The sequence below is a fragment of the Chenopodium quinoa genome, unplaced genomic scaffold (assembly GCF_001683475.1).
Source record: "Chenopodium quinoa cultivar QQ74 unplaced genomic scaffold, ASM168347v1, whole genome shotgun sequence".
Taxonomy (NCBI): Eukaryota; Viridiplantae; Streptophyta; class Magnoliopsida; order Caryophyllales; family Amaranthaceae; genus Chenopodium; species Chenopodium quinoa.
In genome coordinates, this window is record NW_018742914.1 from 2,645,069 (window position 1) to 2,667,034 (window position 21,966).

At 33.3% G+C, this 21,966-nt stretch overlaps 3 protein-coding genes across 4 annotated transcripts; 1 reads left to right on the forward strand and 2 right to left on the reverse strand.

The window, feature by feature from the left end:
• Positions 1–6,065: 6,065 nt before the first annotated feature.
• LOC110728285 (peptidyl-prolyl cis-trans isomerase CWC27 homolog) lies at positions 6,066–9,666 on the reverse strand. The gene is made up of 14 exons (XM_021907959.1): positions 9,611–9,666; positions 9,475–9,522; positions 9,262–9,378; positions 8,410–8,457; positions 8,260–8,322; positions 8,106–8,162; positions 7,802–8,016; positions 7,637–7,711; positions 7,396–7,491; positions 7,084–7,179; positions 6,894–6,974; positions 6,699–6,749; positions 6,363–6,503; positions 6,066–6,205 (listed from the first exon to the last, which is right to left on the reverse strand). The coding sequence occupies exons 1-14, from the start codon at positions 9,664–9,666 to the stop codon at positions 6,066–6,068; spliced, it is 1,284 nt and encodes a 427-aa protein (XP_021763651.1).
• A 2,265-nt stretch (positions 9,667–11,931) lies between these two features.
• LOC110727864 (mitochondrial zinc maintenance protein 1, mitochondrial-like) lies at positions 11,932–15,099 on the forward strand. The gene is made up of 2 exons (XM_021907442.1): positions 11,932–12,314; positions 14,759–15,099. The coding sequence occupies exons 1-2, from the start codon at positions 12,074–12,076 to the stop codon at positions 14,833–14,835; spliced, it is 318 nt and encodes a 105-aa protein (XP_021763134.1). The 5' UTR covers positions 11,932–12,073; the 3' UTR covers positions 14,836–15,099.
• A 632-nt stretch (positions 15,100–15,731) lies between these two features.
• LOC110727862 (peter Pan-like protein) lies at positions 15,732–21,260 on the reverse strand. 2 transcript variants are annotated; one of them, XM_021907439.1, is made up of 8 exons: positions 20,831–21,258; positions 20,696–20,750; positions 20,408–20,593; positions 19,409–19,639; positions 17,650–17,742; positions 17,383–17,570; positions 16,532–16,725; positions 15,732–16,232 (listed from the first exon to the last, which is right to left on the reverse strand). In XM_021907439.1, the coding sequence occupies exons 2-8, from the start codon at positions 20,711–20,713 to the stop codon at positions 16,099–16,101; spliced, it is 1,044 nt and encodes a 347-aa protein (XP_021763131.1). In that variant the 5' UTR covers positions 20,714–20,750; positions 20,831–21,258; the 3' UTR covers positions 15,732–16,098. The 2 variants fall into 2 exon arrangements, with proteins under 2 accessions (XP_021763131.1, XP_021763132.1); XM_021907440.1 differs by lacking the exon at positions 17,650–17,742 and having other exon boundaries at positions 20,831–21,260.
• Between the last annotated feature and the right edge of the window lie 706 nt (positions 21,261–21,966).

A 21,966-nucleotide genomic window follows, 5' to 3' on the forward strand; every position in this document is an offset into this window, starting at 1 on the left:
TGAAATGACATTGGTTGTTTGATATGCACTTTATCATGCAGTTCACAGCAACTGCTAAAAAATTGGTTATGAAATGTTCACTTGGTGGTCTGTTGTTCTTGAATTTGTCATGTATGTATCCATTCACAATCTGTGAAGCAAATGAACAAGACAATTACTATTAATGATCATTTGGTGTATTAAAAATGAACATTTAAAGAAAGTAAGTGATTATACCCGACTCACTGATGGAGTCTTTCCTCCCCATGACTTTCTCCATTTCTTCAGAAATTCTGCATATTATTCACTAGCTTTATCAGACTTTGCCTTAACAATTGGAATTTCTCCCGTAGACAATCCATAAACTACCCTCACATCCTCTACCTCAACTTGAATTTTTCATTCTTTGGCAATTCAAAATTCTGACTATTCTCTTCAAAACTATCCAATACCCAGTTACAGAACTTTTGATCAAGTTGTGGTAAATTTATTTCAAGAAGTGATCCTAAACCTATATCAACAATTTCTTGTTTTTCGGTTTTTGTCATCTTATTTACCCATGCTATGAACTTGACATGTCCCCCCCCCCCTTTTGATGATCTTTCTTCCTCAAACTCCTCTTCCTGAATTTCCTCAATCTCATCAGTTTCACCTGCCAAAACTATTTCTGTTTTCATCTTTTTTCTCCCTCTTTCTTCGCTCTTCTGTTGATTATACACTACTAACTTTTTCTCCTCATTCTCAGTTTCTGCCTTAACTTTCTTTGGCCCCTTTTTCATTACCTTTTTCTTCTTTGATTTTACTTCATCTTCCTCCTCCTCCTCCTCCAATTCATCATCTTCATCATCAATAAGCTCTGTTTCAGCTTTGTAAACAGAATCTTCACTGTCATCACCACTGTCAGTGGAATCTTCATCAGAAGGATCCTGAGATGGTTCATCAGATGGAACTTCCTCTATTTTCTTCCTCTTCCCAGAAATCTTCTTTGCAGGGCTGACAACTGAAAATGAATATAAAAGTCATTAACTATGAACATTTAAGTTATTGAAAATGAACTTTAATAAATTAAATTTATCTAAATAAATAAATATGAACTTTTACTATATATGATCATTAAATTTTTTGCAAATGAACATTAATAAAGATCATGATTATACCAGATTTCTTAGCAATTTTCTTTGTTCCTCTTGGTGTGGGAGCAGACCTCTTTTTTTCTGATTGAACAACTTTTTCAGCAGGAGCACCTGGTTTCTTTTGAATAGGACTAATATCTGCAGAAGTTGTCCTTTTTCCTCCTACATAAAATAACATAAATGATCATTTTTTTAAAAACAAAATGTTCATTTTTTTAAAACAAAATGTTCATTTTCACGTTGAAGTTACATATTGTTAGAAAATATATTCCATACTTAAACATTCTGATATTGGAAAAGTTAAAAACTTTAATTACATAATTTAAATATAAGAATTATACATAATACTAATTGTTCTTAGCAAAATAAATTACCATAACACAAATTGTTCTTAGCAAAATAAACACTACTTCTTCATCCCTAAAATAAAACATTGTGCTTACTTATTAAATATTTAGATTGTTTTAAATATACATATCCACTTAATACATCTTGAAAGTTTGGTGAGGTTTTTCATATTACCCCTGTCCTCCTTGTTTGTCTTTTTCCAATACATCTTCATTCTTTCCTCCTATGCTCAATTTCAAATCAATATCATCAGGAGGAACTGTAGAATAACCCTTCTTTGGATCACCTAAAAAAATAACACTTTTAATTATGTGAAAATAAACAATTTCTTGTATTTGTAAATGATCATTATACTTATTTTATATGACCATCTGTAGACACCTAAAAATGTCTCCCCAAAACCAAACCCGTTGATGAACACCTTTCACCGCCATTATTGGTCGAGTTGAGTATTTAATCTTTGGAGTGCATGTTCTATCCAATATATTTCATGAGCCAATCCAATTTCTAGCTCATTTCCCTAAACCATAACCTATTTTCCACTTTTCGTGTCCACGTCGCAAAACTGAGAGAAACTGATTTTATGGCTATAAAATTTTGATCCAATTATTATTTTGTTGGATAGGCCTTTAAATAAGCTTTCCAACCATATATCATAAGCCCAATTCCGAGCTATAACGAAAAAGATATGAGCAAAACATTAAACTCGGCCCAAAACCGACACCCTTCTACTAAAACGGCCATATCTTAAAATCTACAAATTATTTTGACTTAATTCTAATTAGGTTGATAAGCTTTCCAATGATATATTATATGCTTTATTCCGAGTTACAGATCAAAAGTTATGATGATTTTAAAAAACACGTAAAAAACTGGAAATACCGCGCAGCATAAGTACCCCGTGACTTGGCATAAGTACCGTGACCCGGCGCCATATGCCGTGACACGGTGGACTTTGGCGCGTCACGGCGTTTTCTGCCGTGTCACGGTGGGTTGCTGACGTGTCACGGTGCTTAAAACTTCCCCGCGTCATGGGGAACTGTGCCGCGACACGGGAATTACTGTCGTGTCACGGTAGGAATTCCCGTGTCACGGTGCCAGTGCTGTGACACGGGACAACTCCGTGTATTTTCCGCGTAATCCCTTCACGCGTTTTTACTCCCGTAGGTCAAATATTTCCCGCGTCACTCTATTTTTCCCCGCTTCACGCTAATTTCCCCCGTGACACGGTAGAATCTGCCGTGTCGTGGTAGAATCTACCGTGTCGCGGTAGCCTTTTTTAGGGTTTTTATCTTTTTAGGGTTCCGTGTGTTCCCTCTGCTCATTTTCCCTATAAATACCCCCCTCTTTTCTGCAGTTCGGGGCACCAATAATCATTCTCTCTCACCTTACACCAAAAATCATTCTCTTCTCCCTCTTTAACCTAATTTCTAGCCTCCTTATTCTTCCATAATAATTCCCCTAAGCACTCCAAGGAGTCTATACTTAACCCGAGGTTCCGTCCTTAAACCAAGGTGTGAAAGGTACAAATAACTGAGGGTTTGGACCAAATCAACTCTACTTTTTATTTAATTTAATTTTCATTTACTTTGTATTTTCATTGAAGTTACTAACAGTTTATTCATGATGTAGCAATTCAAAGGAACGCGCAGAATGTGAGTAATTAATTAATTTAATTACTCTTATTTTTAATATTGCTAGTATCATGATTAGGGTTATTATTATTATTATTTAATTTGATTCACGTTATTATTGCTAAATTGCTTCCAATATTAATGTTTGTTCTATTATATTTATTGATCACCATATTGCATGTTTAAAAGGAATATGTAATTGAAATCACGCCTAATAAGATAATTTGGACAACCGGTTTAGGATCCTTTTAATCTTATTATTAATTGAAGTGATCACCAATATTTTAGAATTATGTGTGCATTAATATTCAACCAATTTAGCCTAATAATAGTTTTGAGCAAATTGAATATTTTGTTTGTATGCCTTTGAGATTGCAAGAATGTTTTTCACTATAAGAATCGAGTAGAGGCCAATACGGGCGAATGTGACTCCATGACTCACTTCGTACCATCATCCCCGATACTCCTTTCGTGGTTCCGAACCATATGGAGTTAGTAATCTCATGAATTATGAATAGGGTGTAACCTTCACGGGTCAATCGTTGTTGCCTTTGTTGTCCCTTATTCATGGTTGCCTTTTTACGATCCGTGAACGGTTTACAAGTTCCTTATAAACTTTTTGGCGGCTCCCTACTTTCCTTGTCCCTAATCGTATTATGTCAATTCCCACTTCCTATGAGTGCCAAGCATATTCACACATGCTTTTTACGTAGGCGCACTTCAAACGACGCCTACACCATCTTATACCTGAGGTTGAACTTCCTTCATTAGCCTTTTCAACTGGTTCTATAGCAGAGGCTACTTTTCTTTGTTCTGTAAAATATGTTTAATTTATTTTTAAAATTCAATTATTGAAAATAAACAATTATAATGAAATATACTTGTAAATGATCATTATATTCATTATATATGAACATCTTTTACCTGAAGCTGAACTTTCTTCAATAGTCTTTTCAGCTGCTGTTGTAGCAGGGGCTACATTTCTTTTATCTGTAATATGATCAATTTATTTTAGACATTCAAATATTGAAAATGAATACTATGATTATTAAGTATGAACATATTGAACCTATAGCAGATGTTCCTTCATTAGCCTTTCCAGTTGATCCTGAAACTGTTTGCATTTGGGGTTCAAGAATAAAGGCCTGTGTTGAAGAACTAGGACCTGTTCCTGTTTTGAATTAAATTTTGTTAGTTAAACAAAGTTGTTAAATTAAAAGTGATGACATGATGCTTAAAAAAGAATATAATTTGTATTTACCAGTCGCTGGAGACGGTGGAGTTAAATGGAAGGCAAATGCTTTTCGTACATCATAATCCTGCTTTTTCCAGTTTCTAGTTTTGTTCAAATCAGCTGCTTCCATGAGATCTTTTTCTATTTGAGCAATTGCATTCAAGAACTCCTCTGATTCATAGAACTCTTCATCTTGGCTTAGGATTGATTGCTCCCTTGTAGCCATTCTTCCTAAAATTTCATCAACTTTTTTCACCAAATGATCTTCTGGAAATATTTCCTTTGCCTTCATCAATTTTCCTGAAAGTCTTGAAAGGTTTGTATTAGTCTCTTTCACTAGGCTAACAAAATCATTCAAGAAAACCTATATTGCAAATCAAATTATAAGAATTATTAAAATAAATTTATTATAAATAAACTGAACATTTATGTCATTATTATTGATCATTTTCCTAACCTCTGGACTTTCTTCCACTTTTACAGCAATTCTAGGTAAGATTTTACCTCTACCAAACCCCAGTTCATACTCTATTTTCAATCTCTCAAGAACCATGTCTCTTTTCCAAACAGATATAATGGGGAATGTTCTTGGAGGTCGTTTGTCCAACCTTTGAACCCTATCAAAGTAAAACAGCTACAAGACAAAATAGAAAATGTACATCAATGAAAATACAAATGAACATAATCATAAAATGAATGATCATTTTACATATTATAAATGAACATTTTATAAAACCATATATTACCATCAGAAATTGCAGAGGGCCTTTGTAGAACCCCTTTCCATTCTGCTTTCTCCAATCAACATGACTCTTTATTAGTGAATCAAAGACATACTAACACCAATTTAAATTTCTTATTCTTTCTTTTTCCATCATTGAAAAAAGAAACTTGAAATGACGTTGATTGTTTGATATGCACTTTATCATGCAGTTCACAGCAACTGCTAAAAAATTGGTTATGAAATGTTCACTTGGTGGTCTGTTGTTCTTGAATTTGTCATGTATGTATCCATTCACAATCTGTGAAGCAAATGAACAAGACAATTACTATTAATGATCATTTGGTGTATTTAAAATGAACATTTAAAGAAAGTAAGTGATTATACCCGACTCACTGATGGAGTCTTTTCTCCCCATGACTTTCTCCATTTCTTCAGAAATTCTGCATATTATTCACTAGCTTTATCAGACTTTGCCTTAACAATTGGAATTTCTCCCGTAGACAATCCATAAACTACCCTCACATCCTCTACCTCAACTTGAATTTTTCATTCTTTGGCAATTCAAAATTCTGACTATTCTCTTCAAAACTATCCAATACCCAGTTACAGAACTTTTGATCAAGTTGTGGTAAATTTATTTCAAGAAGTGATCCTAAACCTATATCAACAATTTCTTGTTTTTCGGTTTTTGTCATCTTATTTACCCATGCTATGAACTTGACATGCCCCCCCCCCTTTTTGATGATCTTTCTTCCTCAAACTCCTCTTCCTGAATTTCCTCAATCTCATCAATTTCACCTGCCAAAACTATTTCTGTTTTCATCTTTTTTCTCCCTCTTTCTTCGCTCTTCTGTTGATTATACACTACTAACTTTTTCTCCTCCTTCTCAGTTTCTGCCTTAACTTTCTTTGGCCCCTTTTTCATTACCTTTTTCTTCTTTGATTTTACTTCAACTTCCTCCTCCTCCTCTTCCTCCTCCAATTCATCATCTTCATCATCAATAAGCTCTGTTTCAGCTTTGTTTCAGCTTTGTTTCACTGTCATCACCACTGTCAGTGGAATCTTCATCAGAAGGATCCTGAGATGGTTCGTCAGATGGAACTTCCTCTATTTTTTTCCTCTTCCCAGAAATCTTCTTTGCAGGGCTGACAACTGAAAATGAATATAAAAGTCATTAACTATGAACATTTAAGTTATTGAAAATGAACTTTAATAAATTAAATTTATCTAAATAAATAAATATGAACTTTTACTATATATGATCATTAAGTTTTTTGCAAATGAACATTAATAAATATCATGATTATACCAGATTTCTTAGCCATTTTCTTTATTCCTCCTGCTGGTGTGGGAGCAGACCTCTTTTTTCCTGATTGAACAGCTTTTTCAGCAGGAGCACCTGGTTTCTTTTGAATAGGACTAATATCTGCAGCAGTTGTCCTTTTTCCTCCTACATAAAATAACATAAATGATCATTTTTTTAAAACAAAATGTTCATTTTTTACAACAAAATGTTCATTTTCAAAAAGAAAAATGTTCTTTATTTATTTAGATATTAAAATGTTCATTTTCAAAAAGTAAATTATTTTGATATAAAACATATTGAATATTTACCTTTTTTTAACTATTTTTTCAGCTGGAGCACCTGGTATCTTTTGAATAGGACTAATATCTGCAGTAGTTGTCTTTTTTCCTCCTACATAAAAATAACATAAATGTTCATTTTTTTAAAACAAAATGTTCATTTTCAAAAAGAAAAATGTTCTTTATTTATTTAGATATTAAAATGTTCATTTTCAAAAAGTAAATTATTATGATATAAAACATATTGAATATTTACCTTTTTTAACTATTTTTTCAGCAGGAGCACCTGGTTTCTTTTGAATGGGATTAATATCTGCAGCAGTTGTCCTTTTTCCTCCTACATAAAAATAATAATATAAATGATCATTTTTTTAAAACATAATGTTCATTTTCAAAAAGAAAAATGTTCTTTATTTATATAGATAATAAAATGTGCATTTTATCACCTTTTGCAGGAGTTCCAGATTGTTTTGCTTCAGCAAGAGCAGGTGTCTGTTTTTGTTTTGGTGAAATTTCTTTGACAGCAGGTTCTGATTGTGAAGCTTGAGATAGGACATTTGCAAAATTTAGATAATGTCAATTAGATAATGACATTTCTAAAACATTTTATGTCTACAAATTTATATAAAATATATATACCTTTATTTTTTCTTCTTGTAACTCTACCAATTGACAGCTCTTCTACCAAAGGGGAATTCTTTTTCCCACTCTTCTTGCAACCATTTTAAAATATTTTTTCTTCTTTGTTGACCCTTCACTAGGATCAATTGAAGCATCAAGACTGTCTGATTCCGTATCTTCATCAATGAGGTCAGTCTCATCCTCAATAATGAAATCATCCAATATTTTCTTTGCTGCATTTATTTTACCATGTAATTTAATAGTTATGTCAAATGATCACATACAGAATATTAAATGAACATTTATGTCAAAACAGATAATATGTTCATTTTATGAGATATCATTGATCAGTTTATATAATAAAGATGAGCATTTTACCTTGAGTATCTTTAAGATTTTCCTTTTCATGGCTCTGGCTCTTTGGAATATCTTCTGAATCCTTTTGTTCATCTCCTACAATAGATACATGTTCACACATTAAAAATAGACAAATAAACAATCCCGCACAAATGTTCAATTTACTTGTTATGTTTGAGCATTTACCTTCAATAGGTTTTTTTCCTTCACCTTCCTCTTTTGACAGCTTCTCTACAGGTTTACCTTCCTCAATTGATTTCTTCTCATCATCAACTTTTTCTTTTTTCTTTTTTGTTGATTTTAACATCAGATTCTTCTTCTGCAGCTTTTGAAGAATTTTCAGAGTTGTTTTTGCAAATTTTTGATTTTTTCTTGCATCATGTTGCATTGCTTCCATTTTGCTGTATTATTTTCATATAATTCTAAAAATATTAGAATACAAACAGCATAAAAATTGAAACAGTTGATTATGATGTTGTAGAATGTATACCTCTGTATTGTTTTTTGTTGTACTTCAGGAGTACTGTGTACACTGACTGATGAATCTCTGAAATTAGTTTATTTATATATGTCAATGTAAATAATAATGAAAATGTTTATATTATATAGTGTTAATGAACAATTATTATTCTATGCATATTTACTCCTTGTTCATGGGTTTTTCTACATCATGAGCCATAGTAGTTTGTTCTTTCTTTTCTTCATCACTAAAAGGCAAAAAATTGTAACAGTATAAAATCAATCATTTGTATTTATGTAAATGATTATTTAATGATTTTAAAATGAACATTTACCTTTGCTGTGATTTATCAACAGTAGTTGACATCTCTTGATTTGTTTCTCTGCATTGTTTTTAAGTCCAATTGTTTAATTAAAATTGTTTGAAATAGAAAATGTACTTGAAAACAATGGTTATATTTTACATGTTAAATTTTAAAAATAGTATTAAAATTTGATACCTTATTAGTTGATTTGTCTCTGGCCTTGATTTTGACATTATAAAAGTTACCTTGATCTTTTTTTTCTCACTAGAATTTTAAGAATTATTTCAGAAAACTGACATGTATACAATTAGTTATGGAAATAAATAAATTACATAAATTAACTTACTTGGGGACTAACATTTTTCTATCAATATATGGTTCCCACCAACTACTATGGTCTTCTTTTATTTCATTGGAAATAATTGGCTGCATAATCTCTTGTTCAATTTTAGGTTCAGAATTTCCATATCTAAATTTCATCATGTGTTTCACTTTACATGGTTCAACACTACAATATCAAAAGTTACCATCAATATATCAGTTTGCATGCATATTTATTTAGTTTTACAACACAAATTGTAATTGATCATTTTATAAAATATAAATGTTCATTTTTCTTAATTACAGTGATTTGCATTTTAATAGGAAAAAAGTATCATATTAATATATTTGTTCATAATTTTACAATAAAATGTACAATTGTATATATGTTTTCATAAATGAATATGTACATGTTCATAGTTTTGCAGTAAAATGAACATTTATATATGTATAAATGTGCAAGTACAAACATGTATATTTATGTAATTAAAAATCAACATTCAAATGTACAACTTCAAACAGGTATATGAACATTTAGTAATTCATAATTGATCATTATACCTTGGAATTGAAGACATTTCTTTTTCAGGAGGACCACTGGACGATATTATGTCTTGCAAAAGTTTAGGATCAACCAGAGGATCTTTGTTTTCTGGTTGCTCGTCCTGCTTTTGTTTTCTGCAAAACACAATATACAAATTAGTACTTTTCTCACTTTTTTTTGAACAAAATCTTAAAAAATTAAGTGTTTAATTCTTAAAATTGTTCACTTACAAAGCTTCAGGATCTTCTTTGTCGTCTTTTGGATCTTCCTTTTGTGTTCTACCAAAAAACTAAACAAATAAACTTGCAATTGAACAAAATTTCAAAAAATTAGGGTTTAATTGCAAAAAATTGCTCAAATACTTACGATTCTGATTTTTCAGTAGATTTTTGTAATGCATGTTCTTCTTGTAGAGTACTCATTGTTGATCGATTGTAAGAAAGTGCAGAAATTAGTATGAATTTTGCTTGTTCATTCGTTTCATGAGAGAGAAAATGGAGAGAGAAAATGAAGAAGAGTGTAGAATTTGATCAGCTTTTTGAATTTTTTTTTTTTTTAATTCGTATATATATGATTTTTTTGGGTGGGAAGTTGCATTTACTTGCAGTTACCGTGGGAAGTGTATGGTTATTGCACAGTAACTGCATGTGGTAAGGTTAATGGTTTTACTGTAGTTAGTGGGGTGTGGTTAGTGGGGGGAGGGTTTTTCAGTAATTTCAGGGGGGTAGGTATTACTAGCCAAAGGAGGATGTAGTGAATAGGAATTAGTAGTACATAGGCCTTAAAAGAGTGAATTCTTTAGTTTTAATTATGTTAGGATTTTATTTCCTTGTTTTAGTGGGAGTAGATTAAAAGTTGACTTGATGTTAAACTTCTTTTTCTTTTCCTATTTAAGTGGAGTAGTAGTAGTACGTAGGACAAGCGTTAGATTAGGTAGTTTTTTTATTCTCTTTTCTTTTAGTTTATTTTTCTTTTCTTCTCTATTTTTCACATCAAGATTTATTATCTTGTTTTCTTTTTACTTTAATACTATTATTCTCTTTCTCTTAATTCTTGCTCTTTATCATGCTTTCTTTAATTACTTTGATTAGTTTAGATTTAATTATGTGTCAGTAGTTTTTTTTCTAGGGTATTTAGGGATCCATAAATAATATGAAGGGGTAATTTATTGTTTTTGATTGTTAATGCTAGATTAATTTCCTATTGATTGGTTTAATGCTCTGTGATTAGATTAAGCCTGATCTTTTATGCATGAGTTTGACAATATTGATTCGAGATTCGAGAGATGAGAATTGATGTTTAGGTCTAGTTTCAATAGGCAGGTTAATTTATAAATGGTGAAGTCAAGATTCGAGAGATGAGATTTAATACCGGTAGATTAATTGTGTGATTGTAATACGTAGCGAAAGCCCTTTATGATCCGATTAATTGATGCATTGATAATTGATTATTATGTTTTGCCCTGGAATAAATTGACTTGTTTCCCTTTGGTTCGACCCTTCTTCCCTATTTACATAGTTAGTGGATTTAGGTTTTATTTTTTATTAGGTGAATACAACTTGAGCCTGTCAGGTATTTTCGCCATTCTAGGTACCTTGAGCTTAGGACATGGACTAAACTCAAACAGAACTAAAATAATAATCATGTAAGACTTTGTACATTGGCGTAAAACTCTAGTGTTGCAAGTATAATGGGGCGATTGAAGTATAAAAAAACTCAAAGGTTACAAAGTACTACCTTCATTTTTTAGTTGACACATTTTGACTTTAGCACTATTCACTCAGTCCCTTTTGACCGCGTTTGTGCTTTATATGTAATGAAAAATATAGTCGTGTGTAATCTTGTTAGATTTGTCACAATATATTCTAAATATCAACTTTTCATAATTTTTGTTTATCGGTAATTAAAGATGTTAAGGGCTTCTTCACTTCAATTTAATTTCAGTTCAATTCAGCTCCAATCAGTTCAGTTCATTTCAATCCAATTTAATTCAATTTCTAATTTCCTTCTCTCATAAAATATTTATTTCAGTTCAGTTCAGCTCCAATTAGTTCAATTCAGTTCAGTTCAGCTCCAATCAGTTCAGTTCAGCTTAGCTCCAATTAGTTCAATTCAGTTCAGTTCAGCTCCAATCAGTTCAGTTCAGCTTAGCTCCAATTAGTTCAATTCAGTTCAGTTCAGCTCACTTCAGTAAATGTAAACAGGCCCTAATGATTGAATTTTTTTATTGACAAACGTGACTAAAAAAACATGTCAACTAAAAAGAAACGGAGGAAATACTATTTAAAAACATTGTCAAATTAGTATTAATAACTATTTGCTTAATACGTAGTATCATTTTTTTATTAAGGTATATTTTCATATATTAACCGTTTAGCTTATAATTTGTACAAATCATATGTTGACAAGTGTGATGGGTTTGATCAACTATGTTAATTATTAATGGGTCACATTTAAATGAGGTGTCAAAACTACACTCGATCCGATCCGATTCGAAACCGACCCAAAAGATATCCAATTTAAATTTGAACTCGTGTGTATACAATAATTTAGCATGACGCAATTTTAAAAATTGACCTGACCCGACCTAATCAGACCCGATTCAATTATTCAAATTGACATCTCTATAGTCACTTTTCGAGCCTTAACCAAACTATGTCAATTATTAACGGGTCACATTTCGAGCCTTAACCCGTTAACCGGATCATTCGATTTGACTTAATTTTGCCGGACCTCCTAATCTCCAATCGACCTTCTAACACTGTTCGTCTCCTTCAATCGCAAAACCAAGAAATCAACGATCAAAGTTTCAGAAAAAAACTGGGAGAGATGATGAGAACGGAGGTGCTCAAAGTCTACAGAGAAATTTTGAAGGCAACTCGAAAATCATTTGCAGGAGATACCCAGATGCTTAATGCTTCTGCCATGGAAGTTCGCTCCAAATTTGAAGAGAACAAAAACGTCAATTCCAAAGAAGATATTCAGAGACTCGTTGATGAAGCTCATGAAGCTTCCCATTTCATCTCCACCATGATCGTCCAAGCCAAGCTCAATGAACGGGGTGGATATGGTAATTCCTTTTCTTTCCAATTTTGTTCTTTTTTATTTGGGATTTTTGTGTTGTTGGGAGAAATTCTTCCCTTTTCAGATGGTTTTTGGGATTTTATGCTTTGTTGGATTGATGGGTTAATGCTTAAAGTTTGTAATTGAGAGAGGTGAAGCTGATTTATTGAGTTTTGTGACGAGATTAGATTGCCTGCCAACTGTTTGATGAATTGTCTGAATGAAAAAGTTGGAAAATTCGTGTATAATACCGCTAATGCTAATTGAATGCCTGCTATTTGAATGCTATCTAATTGGAAAATCTGACTATTCTAGTCTGTATTTTCGTGTTTTGATTGCTCGATTGAATGGGTATTGGGTTTAGGGTTTAGTTGAAACTATGTGTAACGCAATTTAGAAGTAGAAAGCTTAGTCAATTGATGAAATTTATTTTATTGAACTACTAAGATCCCTGACATTTTGCTGGGTTTTAAAACTTTCATGTAATCATCTGTTTGGTTTTTATTTGTGTTTGATATTGATGCACAGTTGACTCTTGATAAGTTAACTCTACTCATTTAGAATTTTTAGTCGTGCACTTAGATGTTAAATCGAGCCGGATTCTAGCAGATGTGGCGTTTTCTGGCCATCTAGTTAGAAATGATGGAATATAGCCATATAGGGACTATTTAGAGGATTCACTTGATTAGTAAATTGGATAAACCAGCTATTACCCTGAGTAGCCAATTTGGAAAATATTTCCGCAACGTTGAAGCTGTTTGGTAAGTTTTGGGAGCCGCATATTGAACACAGATGTTTGGAATGATTCAGATTTGAAGGGAAAAAACTGATTACTGTCAGGTGCTCTGATAATTAGGACATAACAGCACCTGTTCCTTTTCTTCATCTGATCTTCCCTCTCCTATAAGGTCTTAACCTCTCTCACACCTGGATTCAGTGGTTCTGATGCTAATATTCAAACTAGTGTATAAATGCAAAAGTTGCTCCAACTATTAGATCTTATTAGGGTTGGTTATTAAACATGTGTTTTTTTTTTCCTCTCAATTTCTCTCCATGACTCAGATTTAGGCTACTGTCAGAAAGAGGAAAGTAAATCCAACTTTGAATTCAGTTTCATGAGTTTGAATTTCATGACTGTCTTTATTCTGAATTAGAACTTCTAAGCTTCAAGCCTGCTGAAACAGATATACCCTCTGAGCAATTAAGGACTGAATTTAGACTATCAGTAGCAGGATGAGATAGGTTAGGTGCATAAAGTTAAGGAACTAGGAAGTATTGTGGATTTTTTTAAAAAAATTCTGATTTCTGGAGCTCCCTCTATTTGGAGACGCCTCTCAACTAGCTTTCACAATGTATAGTTAACTCATCATTCTATCAACATTTGTTTATGCTTCTTTGGTGAAATGGAATGGTATTTTTGCTGCTTTGGCAAATATAACTATCTAATGTGGTCCTACAGGATAAAGTCGGATACGACCAATTGAGTGAATGGCTGATATGGTACCATCTCTGAAATTTCAGCATAATGGATTGTTTACTATACCCACGCCTCTAGGAAACTTTGATCTTAGGCAGGATTAGGGACCCTTGTGTGTTGACTCCTGCTGGTTCTGTTGGAGCCTTGAGTTTATAGATTATTGACATCTGCTATCTCACAGAGGAAAAGCAAAGGACTGAGTGAAGAAAGTTATTATTCAATTCTAAACGGATTGTCCCAATTAACTTCGTCAAAATGAGTGTTACTACTCCCTCCCTCTGTCCGGCGACTATCTTATGTTCTTTGTTGAAGTCTTGAAGCTACTCACTGTTTGGCTGCAAAGGATTGAAAGAATTTATGCTAATTAGTTAAAACCAGTGATCTCTTGATTAGTGAAGTTGTTTCAAAAGTGTCTTAGATGTAAGAGCTGTATGAGAGATTAACGCTGGTGAGTGGTGACATGCTCCTTAAGCTAAGGCCCAGATTGATTCTTTCTCCAAATTATGTAGTTGCTTTGTCATACTAATAGTGAGTTTTGTTTCCATGTATTTCCACTAATTTGGTGAGTTACCTTTCAGCAGAGGTTGTTTGCACCTACATGAGTAATCTTGGGATTGCCCTTTAGAGGATTTGGTGAGGGTAAGGAGAGGAAGTGTAATTAGAGCAAAACTCCCAGGATCTTATCATGAGTTTTTTTGTCTTCTAAGTTATTTTAGGATAAGGTATTGGGCTTTTTCAGAATTACTCTTGATGAGGTTCAAAGGAATTGATTAAATTGTAGTCTTTGTTTCAATATTCAGAGGACAGTATGTCCTGATTGTTTGTTATCCTCTTTTTTGCAGCCGTTGATATAATCTGTCTTTTTCCCCCGCTTAGTCCATGTCATTTTTTTTTTATTATTTTTTGTTGAAGAGTTTAAACCCATTTTTTTACGTTTCTTTGATCATTTAACATGGTATACTTATGTGGTGCAGAAATGAAACCAAGTAAAGATCACGCTGGGGCAACCTTGGAAGTTCCATCAGAGGAGATTCTGAAGAAATCAGCATAACAGACCAAAATTGGCCCTCAAATTTTTGTTCATCATTTGTTTAGGGAAGTTGATTATCTCTGGCTGTGGAAGCTTACCACAATACCATTCCATTTTTATGGGAATCAGCAGTCAGCTTCAAAAGCCTCTTGTTTCTTGCTTGTCTGGTTCAAGAACATTAACTAGCAAACATGTACCGATTTTTGTTAGCAAATTTCTGGCTGGTTTGCGATTTTAAACTCTTCTCAAACCATTTCTGACCTTCAAGATTAGTATGTTGGGACAAAGGCTTTGTTGTTGTTTACTACGAGTATGTATTATAGGAACTAGGAAGAGACCTATTGCCGACAGTTGTTTAATAAATTTTATGGGTTCCTCCTAACTCATTGACTCTCAATGACTAATGTATAAGAACAAAGGAAGAAACAATGTGTTCCAGGTTCTTTGAAAGTGCAAGCTTACTTCTAAAGATGTACGTGTGGTGGGGTGGTTAGTTGTTTCTTACACTTCAATGGAGTTATCTCTTAGGTTCAACACCAATCACATCATGTTTAAATCTAATGAATCTAACTTAATATAGCCAAGCCAAGGAGAGCGCAGGTAAATTCTGACGTCTTTGCATTATGAATGTGGGACGGTTCAAACAAGCAAAAGCAAATAAGCAAAAGCAGACGAAGTATTATTTTGTAATAAGTAGTCATAACAACGAAGATTTGGCCTAGTATAATTCTAACAAGATGAAGAGGACATAGATCAGTAATTCAGTTGTCGATTGAATCGGAGGTGGAGAGGAAGAGATAAAGATATAGAAATGTAGAAAAAAAAAATGAAGGGTATATTGAGTAATTTGCAGAAAAATCGTTGTTTTTAAATGAAAATGAACTTGCATTCATGCAAAACTGGAGATAATTTTACACAATGAAAATGAACTTGCATTCATGCAAAACTGGAGATAATTTTACACAATGAAAATGAACTTGCATTCATGCAAAACTGGAGATAATTTTACACAACATAACTTAAACACCTTTCAACCTTTACTGCCCCTGTAGTCCCAGTTACATAGTAGCAGCAAAAACAGAGGCGATAGTAACCGCAAAAATTTTAACTATTCTGTAAGTTGTACTCCATGCTATGTAACACCTAATCCCTCTCAACAATATGCAAAATTTAGCTGCTGGCAAACTTACACTGCCAGCCTTCCAAATTAATGAGCCATTCCCTTTTCGAGTTGAGTTTGAATCTTCAAGCCTACTTCGCAACTCAGAGATAGTTACCAACAACCTATTCTTCTTCATCACCTTCTTCATCTTCTTCATCACCTTCTTCATCTTCTTCTTCGTCTATGTCTTCCTCTTCATCTTCATCTTCTTCCTCCTCATTTTCATCCTCTGGAGAACTCTTATTACCAACATTTCCTATTTTAAATCCAAAGAAGAAAGAAAAATTAATAAGATGATGGAACTAGAAAATTGAAGTTAGCAGAGCACAAGCACAAGCCCCAGAGGCGTTAGATAAGCAAGCTAAAAGTAGAAAGATTAAATTAATATGAATCTTAATTACACCAATCGATGTGTGATTTTGTCATGCTTTTATAAATTAATACCTCTTTAGGTAATATTTTAAATGCTTATCCAACGCCCTAGGGGTGTTCATTAGCAAGATCCTTTTAAATATATAACGAAGTAGGTTAAAAGAAGATACAAGTTGTATTTACCATCACTACTGAAAAGCAATTGACCAGAACACATTCCATCCTCAATTTTGACTAGTTCAAGAGTCATCCTTGGTCCAATCTCTTGAAGTTTGACAGCACTTTTTGTAGATGCACGGTTGACTCTACCAAGATCGTTCACAAGGCTAACATGCGCAGCTTCATCTTCAGCTTCACTTTCAGATCCATAACCAGCCCTACAATAATGAAACAGAATACATTAAACAGAAGTGGATGCACATAATGTACAAAGGACAGTTAACTTTCAAGTAAGAAGTTCAAGACTATCAAGGATTTCTGAACTCATACTCCCTCTGTTTCATATGTTCTTCCTACTTTGACCAAATTTGTCTCGCGAAAAGATTCTAAGTCAAATTAACAGAGTGAAACGGAGGGAGTATCATATTCATGAACCAGTAAACATTTAATCATCCATCGGGATGTAACAGCAGCCATTGTTTGTGGGAATCCCAACCAAGAAATTTTAACGTACACATACATTTTAATATCAATTGAACAAAAAGACATTGATTTTCAACATCCACCAAAAGAAAAATATTCACCTTGTTTCAATAGTAAACTCCCCCCTCCCCTCTCCTTTTCCGGCAAAGAAATTTTATGAAACACAGATACTACTAACCAAATAAGAAACCATTCAAAGTAGCCGAAATCCAGGAACAAGACAAATAATACAAAGACTACAATTAATTACAATAACTGGAAATCAGAAACAAAGTGCCTAAGACTTAGGTAAAAACAAACAATCAAATCAAAACTTACCAAGAATTAGTGATACCCTACCATAGAAAGAAGTCAAGTGCAAGGAGGGGAAGATAGTTGAAGACTATTATTACCTTGTTACAAAATCACTCACATCCTGCAGGTTTCTTAAATCAGGGACCTGATGGTTCTGCACAAATTTTCTGAGTCTACGTGACACACCAACAGGTTGTAATCTGATAGAATAATGCCGAAAATCTATACGTTTAGTATCTTTATTATAGTGAATCAACACTATTCTCTGACATAAAGAAAGTTTGACCTGTAAGAGGAAACAACAAAATGAGTCCAAAATAGCATTAATCAGCAAGATACTTAGAGCTAGCGATCAAGTCTCTTACTGTGTTAACATCAATAGATGGAAACATGTGCTGAAACATTCTAGTTGTCAGCGTCAAATGCTCCTCTCCCGTGCCAAAACCAGACAGAACAAGCTGCCAAATTTATACAAACAAGGTGATAAAGATTAGTTACACAACAATCAAGATACAATTGAAGAACTGAACACAGAAGACCTGAAGACTGCTTAATAAAACCCTAACAGTCCAAACTAGTAAAGAAGCAACAGAAGTTACTCCATTTACAACAGAACAACGTTTTTTGCACTAGAAAATTTCTAAAGTAGATAATATTTCAACTTAGTGCCATAGTGGACTTTTAGCTCATTAGCCCTTAACTGAACTTGAATTAATCTGTTTCTGGGTAAAATATAACTTACTAACCCTTCTCAGAACTCATTTTTAAAGAAGAAAGGTGCATAGCTTAAGTTATGTGTAGAGAGGAAGTCAGGGGAAAAAATGAAAAGAAAGAAAAACACACACAGAGCACAGAATCAGCACTTCACAACTTCTCACAACATAAAAAAAGGGGCTGGCCCACAACTCCCCAATTAAAAGATAAATTTCCTCCAATGAATATAAACATCCTGATACATGACAAAGAAGGAATGTGAACAAGTCTCATATCTCACTCACATCTCCTCTCCCCTCTACTTGCAATGGTTTCCACTTTTCCAGTTCCCAATACTGACACACATGCCAACGAATCTACATGATGGTTAGCTGCCTTTGTTGGCTTTTTTGGCTTGAAAAAGCAACAAATTTAATGATGCGGTTTCAAAGGAGGACACAGGCCCTAGCTTTTGTAAACTCTCCCTAGCCAAGAGACTCTTGTTCAAAACACCCTAAAGGATCCACTTTCTCGTAGAAAACCCCCTTCAATTTCCTTCGGAGTGGACAGCAGATAACTCCCATTTTCTTTCAAAACCAACAGGTTCCAACAACCAGTAGAACAGGAAGCTCCACCATAAAAAGTTACGATAAAATTATAATTTTTAAATGTTGTAAACAAAGGGAAATACAAATTTTAGAAGCTTTGGTGATATGATAGATTCAGGAATCCTTTTGACGATGTGCATTATGTTCCAATATTTACTTGCCCAAGCATAATACATGAAAAATAAAAAATTGCTTATCACTTTTATGGCATGATATTTCCTCCCTGAAACTCCCTGAATTGAAGCATAACACCACAAATGGTTCAGTGTAATCCTGTTTTGTTTCCTCTCTTCTTTGAAGGTAGGAAAGGAGGTGGTGAGTGCCAGAGAAAAGGGGCATTAATGGACCTCCACTGAGGTTATTTCTCCTATCTTTATCTCTACCCTGCTCCATTTATCCATCCTTGACATTTATGAGATAGAAGTCAGTTTGAGATTTTGTCCCAAGTTCTATCCATTCTCATTATTATTCTAATGAGACTTATTAGCAACTCAAGCAACAGTTTTTAAAGAAGACCCTCTAATCTATAGACTGTACCATCCTGACATATATGCATGGTAACACATTGTCTGCAACCCTTATTGCATGCTTTTAGTAACTATACAGATGTGCTTACTACCCATCTTGATCCTACTCAACTTTTTACAAGAGAACTGAAAAATAACCCCTTTCATACATAACAGTCCTTCAAGAAAAATATCATAAGATATCCACTAATCAAAAGCTATTATATTTTCATTCTAACAATCATGAAAATAATACTTCTGTGCAGTAAACGGAAGCAACAGCACATAAAATTTAAATAGATATTGCAGAGACTCACCAAAGGGGAGTTTTTGAATAGATCATGGGGACATCGAGGTCGCAACTGAGCTCGAGCAACATCAATAGCCAATGAGTATTCATGGATCTTAAATGTAAGAGTTGGACCCTGTGGGGTCTTTGCAATTCTCAAAAATGGTCCAGAATGGGTTTTTGATAATATAAGGAAATGAGTTACACCCATAGGTCCGGCAACATTCAAAAAGTCCTTGAGACTGTTCCTCTTCTTTTCCTGGATCACAGAACAAACCATTAAGAACCCATCACTATCTCATCATATAGCTAGCATTTGCTTAAACATAATTAGCCTTTGCAGAAATTTCTGACAATAAAACGCCGGAGCCACAAGCACGGCCCCAATCAAGTGGTCAAAAAACCAAAGGTCTTAATGACATTTTTTATTTCAGAAACAGTTGTCTTATTCAAAGAATCAAAGGGTCTACTCTCCTGCATTGAGATATTTTCACTTCCAAGTGTAACTAGCTAAAAAACACAAATGTACAGCCACAGAATAAGCTTTAAGTCTCAAAGAGAATCATGCAAGAGTGATTGTAAGCAAATGAATTATTAAAAAGATTCTTTATTTTCTACTGAGGAAGGGGCGGCAACTATCGAAAGAACGAAACAATATACTCGTATTCAGTGATAAAGACCCTAAAAAGTCTTCAATAAATTAGAAGGAATTTGCTAATCTCAAACCACTAATAACCATCAAATTCTAACAAGTTTATTAAATCAAGGGAAAGCTCTACACTCAACTTTATTGAACTATTATGCAACATTTGCTTTGATAAAAGATCATCAAAGCAAATTTAAACAAGACTTCTCATTATAATTTCGCCGCATACTACATCTTAATTGTCAATCAATCGCCAATATCATTCATTTCCATCCAACAATTTCTAAAATAACAAAAAGGGTATTAAAACCAAAGAACATTCCATAACATGTACGATTCCAGCAACAAAATTAAAGAAAAACAGGCCCAAAAAAATCAAACCTTGAGCTTAAGGGCAGTGTAAGGAAGCATCAATTTCCTCATATCCATTTCGAGTTGTCGTAAAACCGAAGGAAGCTTAGTTCTAGAGAATACGAAACTTTGGGGTATCTTCTTCCCAGTAACATGATCAACAGTAGGCAGTTGTTGGTTCTTCACATTTGGCTTTACAACAACTTTCTTCTTCCTCTATTATTCCAACAATCCCAATTCATAAATATACATAAATAACAGAAAAATCATAGTAATAAAACAATTAATAAGGTAGTATTAATAAGTGGGAATTCTTACATGACGAAATCGACCCATTGTAATTCTTGAGTTTACTTAACAATTAATTGTTTTCCTGTTACAAAATAAGCAATTTACAGCAACAATTTAATCAATTAATACAGGGAAATCAAATAAATTAACATAACTATTTACCAAGGATTTCGAATTCTGGAAAAAGATTGAATTTTGGGCAATCAAATTACAGTTCCTCAGTCAATTTGGGGGAAGGAGGTCGTGTTTGGTTGGAAAGCGAGAAATTGGAAGGAATGAACAATTTAGGGTTTAAGCTACTTTCAGGGTTTTGCCCTTGCAGTGTGCTTTGACGTTTTTGCCCTCTTTATTTTTTTCCTTTCCCTTTTTTTTTCCTTTTGCTATTTCATATTCTGTTTCCATTTCAATCTTTTTTAATTATGGAGTATTCCTATTTCAAAAAAAAATAAAAATAAAAAATAATTATGGAGTATTCCTTCCCTTTAAAAATACTTGTTCTCTTTCCTTTTTCGGCCGTTTTTAAATAGTTGCATTTCATTATTTGGAAAGGTTTTACAATATTTATTTAATTTTTCTCATCACGTGGACCCAACAATTTTATCTATTCTCAGTAATCATGCCTATTATGCTTACTTTTTTACTTGATTTGCATTGAAAAAATTAGGCCAAATGAGAGTTGTAGTTTTTGCTAATCTTAAATTGTATGAATCTGACTCAAGGCATCAACCCGAGCAGCTAAAAAGGAGTGGTAGTCTTTAAAATTGGTTTATGACTTCTTGTTCTTGTCAAAATTTGAGTGACTTTATTTACTCCGTACTATTATGAACCCTCTAGATGTCCAAATGCTAGTTCAATCATGAAGGCCTGAGTTTGATCAAAACATGTTTGAATCATTTTTCAGGTTACGTAATGTATGAATTTGTTGCTGCTTGTTTTCTTACTTTAGGGGTTGATTGTCTACATATATTAAATTTCATTTACTTAGCGTGATCATTGACCGGTGGTGATCTTATAGTCTGGTATTTGTAACTCATAGTTATTGTTTGTTCCTGTTCCTTACATAGAAAATCTCGTATTATTTGTTGGAGATAAAGTGAAATCCAAAGTTAAGGCTACTTTCAGCTCTGCCTCCTCTATGTTAATGCTAATCTGGGATTTCTCCCTTGTATTTAATACAAATTACATATTTGTTGTGTGTCCTTTGCTTTGTATCCTACTCCTTTCGCTTCCATGCTCACAATTTTGTTTACTGTGAATTGGAATGCTGCGTAGGTTTGATTAGCTACTCACTGGTGATA

Excerpts from the sequence above, each read along its gene's own strand:
- LOC110728285 (XM_021907959.1), bottom strand. The coding sequence starts at position 9,666 with ATGAGTACTCTACAAGAAGAACATGCATTACAAAAATCTACTGAAAAA. Across the intron at positions 9,379-9,474 it reads AAAGAAGATCCTGAAGCTTT|AAAACAAAAGCAGGACGAGC; the intron begins GTAAGTGAACAA and ends TGTGTTTTGCAG. Across the intron at positions 6,750-6,893 it reads TGAAAAAATAGTTAAAAAAG|GAGGAAAAAAGACAACTACT; the intron begins GTAAATATTCAA and ends ATTTTTATGTAG.
- LOC110727864 (XM_021907442.1), top strand. The coding sequence starts at position 12,074 with ATGATGAGAACGGAGGTGCTCAAAGTCTACAGAGAAATTTTGAAGGCA. Across the intron at positions 12,315-14,758 it reads CAATGAACGGGGTGGATATG|AAATGAAACCAAGTAAAGAT; the intron begins GTAATTCCTTTT and ends TATGTGGTGCAG.
- LOC110727862 (XM_021907439.1), bottom strand. Across the intron at positions 17,571-17,649 it reads CATCTATTGATGTTAACACA|GTCAAACTTTCTTTATGTCA; the intron begins GTAAGAGACTTG and ends TTCCTCTTACAG. Across the intron at positions 16,726-17,382 it reads GTGAGTGATTTTGTAACAAG|GGCTGGTTATGGATCTGAAA; the intron begins GTAATAATAGTC and ends TCATTATTGTAG.